At 53.3% G+C, this 4,964-nt stretch overlaps 1 protein-coding gene across 2 annotated transcripts in view; it reads left to right on the top strand.

Moving 5' to 3' along the window:
* MUC4 (mucin 4, cell surface associated) overlaps positions 1 to 4,496 on the top strand; it is a 20,781-nt gene extending 16,285 nt beyond the window's left edge. For both annotated transcript variants that reach the window (XM_025202710.1, XM_025202709.1), the window contains exons 9-13: positions 109 to 288; positions 608 to 760; positions 1,709 to 1,828; positions 2,807 to 2,863; positions 3,265 to 4,496. In XM_025202710.1, the coding sequence (XP_025058495.1) occupies positions 109 to 288; positions 608 to 760; positions 1,709 to 1,828; positions 2,807 to 2,863; positions 3,265 to 3,290 (536 nt within the window). In that variant the 3' untranslated portion in view covers positions 3,291 to 4,496. The remainder of the gene's footprint in view (positions 1 to 108; positions 289 to 607; positions 761 to 1,708; positions 1,829 to 2,806; positions 2,864 to 3,264) is intronic.
* Positions 4,497 to 4,964: the final 468 nt, after the last annotated feature.

Here is a 4,964-nt window from a genome sequence, read left to right as displayed (position 1 = left end):
AAATCTTGCCCCAAATTGTACCACTCCGCCCACAACTTAGTCCATTAAAATGTCTGTGCTCAGTTCACTGGAGGACAGTGTCTTACGACTGCTTTCCTCCCCTCCCAGACCTGCGAGGGCTGCGGATCTACAAACTGGATAGCCGCGTGCGTGCGAACTACCGGGTGCGGTGCCTCGGCTGGGCTAGCAAGCAGCAGGAGCCGGGCACATGGAACAGGGACCTGCCGCCGTGCCCCTGCTCTCTGCAGCAGGGAGAGTCGGACGGCCGCTTCAGACGCAGCAAAGGAGGTGCGGGATGCTGACAGTGTTTTCCCCGGGGTTTTCTCTCCCTTGCCAGCGCTAACCCCAGGCTCCGTGCTTGCTCGTACAGAAATCCCATTACCTGCTTAGGCCCCAAACCCTGCCCGAGCTGGGGTTTTGTGGCACCTTCGCGGGAAGACGCTATCAGTGCATCACCCTCCAAGTGCTTTTACAAGCATGCCTAGTTTATACCTTAAAGCACTGTGATTCAGGCCATCCCCGGAACTGCCTGGCTCTGGGGTAACCCCCATCCTGCACCACATCAGAGGAGTAGGAAAGCTGTCATCTAACCAGTGGGGCGTTGCAGGTTGGCTGGATGCGCAGGTGACCATGCTGTATACAGCCTCTCCCAACCAGTACGGCGCTGGGGTGCGATGCCTGTACAGTAAGCAGAACAAGCTCATCGACGGCCGGCAGGAGAAATACTGGAAGTACTCGAGACAAGCTTCGCCATTTCGTGGTAGGCATGGTCTTCTCTCGTGTGGTTCATCCTGTTGCTTTCCATCAGCTGCTCTCAATGTTTTGCAAAGGAAGTCTGGCTCATTGCTCCCATTTTACGGGGTGGGGGGGGTGGGAAACTGAGGCACAGAGTGCAGAATCAGGCGAGTGACAGAGACAGGAGTGGAGCCCATAACCTCCGAGACATGCGCATCTCTGCATAGGCTAGTCCAGCTGCAGCAGTATGATGCTCTGAACGGACTTCTTGGCCAGGCAAATGAGCCATTGCTGAACTCCATATCATCATGGCTACTAGCTCAGGCATCCCTGTACTGCATTGCAAGCGCTGCTGTAGACATGCCCCGAATCCAGCGCTCTGCCCACATGCCCTCGGCGCCACGTGGCTGGCCCTTACTCAGCTCCTCTGTGCTATTCAGGGGAGATGAGGGGATCTGACTCTCTCTAGCCGTGGTGACTTCGAGGGTCCGTCTCAGTTCGGTGCCTCATGTTAGCAATTGCAGACGTGGCCAGTGTGTGGCACAGGACAGGGCCCAGCGGTGTTTCCAGAGGCTGGAGCTGACCTCATTTGTATATTCAAGGGGTTTGACGTGAGCAAGTAAATTGCTCTGAAGCATGGAGTGAACCCCTGGGATCTTACATGTTTGTAAGCGGGGCTTGGATTTACCAGGACTCGGGATCCCTTGAAGGCATGGGCAGATGTGGCTGAAATCGGGTGGACCTGGATGGCAGGACAGACCGTATGGCTGCCCATGCATTCCCTCTTGAGCAAGGCTTGGCACCCCTTTTGGTTTCTGTACGCCCTTTGTCTCCGTAGAGAGGGGAGCTGTGTTGGACCCCAGGTGACACCCATGGGAGGCTTTCTGTTTTGTCCCAGGGGCACTGGGTCTCCCAGCCCCACATCGTTTGGGAGTCACTGCTCCCTCTTTAATGCTCTCACTTTCCTCCCTAGATCAAGAATTAAAGCTGCAGGACTGGTGCTGCAACCAGACGGGGAGCCCCCCGTTCTGCGCTCTGTATGGGCAGAAAAGACCAAAGATCGGCTGTGATGGATACAGGCCTTCAAATCTCAGTGAGTTCCTATAGCTCAGGACGGGGGAACAAGGAATACCATGCTCCCAGCCAGCATAACATGCTGTTCTCCTAGGAAATGGGTGTGAAAGTTTAAAGTATCTGTCTACGGCCCACTGAACAACACTCAGTGGCAAGAGAGAAAAGAAACCCAGGCGGTCCCCTTCCTTGCTCTGTCCTGGCCTAGTGCATATATGGGGGGAAATTCTCTTGGGCATCCAACTGGACTCAGGTGCCTAAGTGCAAGTCTGTTCCCATGTGCTCATCTCTAAATCTGCAGAGGCATCTACTGTCCTACCACACCATCACCTGACCCTTAAGGTGGGCGCACAATGAAGCATTGAGGAAGACGAGGGCCCACCTGACTTTTCTGGGACACAAGCAGGGTGAAATTAGGATCACACTCAGGTGCCTACATCCACTGGCATGTCTAGTAGATGGAACAGACTCAACAGGTCCATGCAGACCCCATTGAACCAAGCTTGAGCATCTGGAGACCCATGGATCCATGTCCATGAAGACCCCATTGAACTTTGCTTGGGCATCTGGAGACCCATGGACCCATGTCCATGCAGGCCCCATTGAACCATGCTTGAGCATCTGGAGACCCATGGACCCATGTCCATGAAGACCCCATTGAACCATGCTTGAGCACCTGTTGGGCCATTTGCACTCAGAACAGCTGTAAAGCTCAAAGTAGGGCAGCGGGGAGCTGCACCTTTGCACATCTCTCAAGTACTGCAGGGAGGAGTTTCCCCCCTAGGAAGCTAGTGCCCAAGGGTCTGCTCTCAGGGTTGCATGTCTCCTGGTGGTGATGGTGCTGGAGACGGGACAGCGGGTGGGATGGAGGCATGTTCAGATGCAATGTACCGGGCGGCACAGGAATTGCTGGTTTCCTTCTCATCTAATCAATGAGCTGTAACAACAGGAGAACATGGGGTCAAGATAAGAGTAAAGAGCATTATTTGTTCTCTCGTAGACCCGGCAGAAACATCCTCAGAAGAGTCGGGCAGCCGCTCGGAGAAAAGGAAAAGAAGTGAGCACGTGCTGGGAAGGGGTGATCTCTGCATGCTGTTCCCTGCTCCTTGCTCCCGGCCTGAGAGAGGGCTCTCGCTGCCCTCCTGGGTGTCCCGGACCCAGTGGCCGCAGCATAGGCGTGGTTAATCTCTTGGGGTGGGAGAATGAGTTGGGTTTGTATCCTTGCATTGCTGTCCCTTGCTGATCGCGATCCGGCCTCTTCACACATCTGATCGAATGGGCTGAGGCTCTATTTGAAAGGGGGCGTTGATCTGGCATTTGCAATACTTTATACTGTCTGGGGACCAAACCAGTAACTGCCCTGTTATTGCAGAGCCACCTACTTCTCATAAGCCCCAGTGCACCCACTGACATATCTTTACCAGCGAGTGCTCATCTGTCGTCTTTTCTTCCCTTTAGATCATAGAACAAGAAAGTTCACCTAAGCCAGGACCCAACCATCCTTCAAGGCCTCGGTCGCATCTAACATCTCTCTGTTGCCTGCTGTTCCTCAACCCATTGCACGTGGAATCTGTTTGACCCGACTTTGCTAATAATCTCCATGAGACATTTCACTCAAGAGCGTATGTCTCGCTCCAGGACCGTGGTAGCGTTGGTGGAGATGAACGCTCTTCTCAGTCTTTCTGAAATGTCCCTTGGATTCATGCGAAAAAGCAACGATGCATTTCTTCTTCTCGTGGGACCTCAGTTTCTCCGTCAAAGACTAACTAGCAAGCGTTCCCTTCTGTTGCTACAAACCCTCTTTGTTCCCACTCCAGCTGGGTCGGCTCCTGCTGCATTTGGGAAGTGGGCAGGTCCTCGCAGCTGCAGAACGCGGTTCCTCTCCTTGGGAAGGGCATGCTCTTCCAAGAAGGCCTCCAACCAGCCTGTCCCCCAGGAGAGCTCTCAGGCTTCCCACCGTGCAGGGATGCAGAGCTCCTGGGCCTCTAGGTAAGGGCAGGGCTGGGTAGTTGACCAGTCAAATACCAGTTGAAAATTGTAAAATTAAAAAAAAAAAATTGCCAATAGGTCCAAACAACGCACAGAAAAAGCACACCTTTTCCATTCAGAAATGTGTCAACACCATATTTATGTCAAGAAAACTACAAAAACAATGTCATTTTTTTGGTAAAAATTGCTATAATCTTTGACTGGTCAAAAAGATGTAGTCAATTGAGCACTCAATGGACAATATTTGGCCGGCCAATTGACCGGTTTGTCAAGCCTAGATAAGGGTTTCTGCTTCATTAGGAGTCCAGTAACACATCCTGCAGTACAAGGGTCCCTGCATCACTTACCTGACTTGTCACGAGCAGCAGCGTGTGGGATGAAAACCGTGATGCTTTTGCTCACATTCACATATCTTGTGGCATTGATGCAGCCCGCTGACGAAGGGGAAAGATGCCTTTGGCCGCTGCTCTCTCAAGCCTTCTTGCTTTACAAAACAGCCACCGAACGATTCGGGATTAAAGCATCCCATGGCTTGACGGAAATCTCCACGGAGCACGCTAGCACACCACTGATCCCAGTTCTCAAAGCCTGGGAGGCTGGCGGAGGGTGGGGGAATCAGTGGGGTCTTTGTAAGATGGCATTTACCCTGTCCAAAAAATCAAATCAAATCACTTTCTGTCAATAAAGTCTTTGGAGAAGAATTTAGCATCCTGTGTTGTGTGCTAGGACCGTGTGTGGATAAGGGATGAAAGCAGCCCCTCGAGAACAGGTTTCTCTCTGCGGTGTAAAACCGGCGCTAGGGTTTTCACCAGTGGGGAAGGGTGCAAGCCGCATGGGTAGAGATGCTAGGAGCCGAGCCACCCCGGCTCTGGCTCCTGCTCTACACCGTGTGTGTACCGGCCGGATCAAAGCTGGTGCAGCCACGGCCCAGCGGAGGACGGGGGCACCTGGAATAAAGGCTGTCTTTTCACCTGGCCATGTGCTGCTCTGCTGCTGGGCGGTTTTCAAGATGCTTGTGTGTACAGGACCAGGCACCCTGGTACCTAAACCCGGGGACGCAGGGGAGCAGAATTGGGATGTGGACGTCTCACAGAAAGGCACGGGACTTTGTCCTGCCCTTGGCTGTGCCGAAGGGATTACACCGCTGGGGAGGCATTCAGGCCACTCAA

This window comes from Alligator sinensis, unplaced genomic scaffold (assembly GCF_000455745.1).
Source record: "Alligator sinensis unplaced genomic scaffold, ASM45574v1 scaffold301_1, whole genome shotgun sequence".
Taxonomy (NCBI): domain Eukaryota; kingdom Metazoa; phylum Chordata; order Crocodylia; family Alligatoridae; genus Alligator; species Alligator sinensis.
Note: the sequence above shows the minus strand (reverse complement) of the source record. Positions and strands in the feature narration are given on the sequence as shown.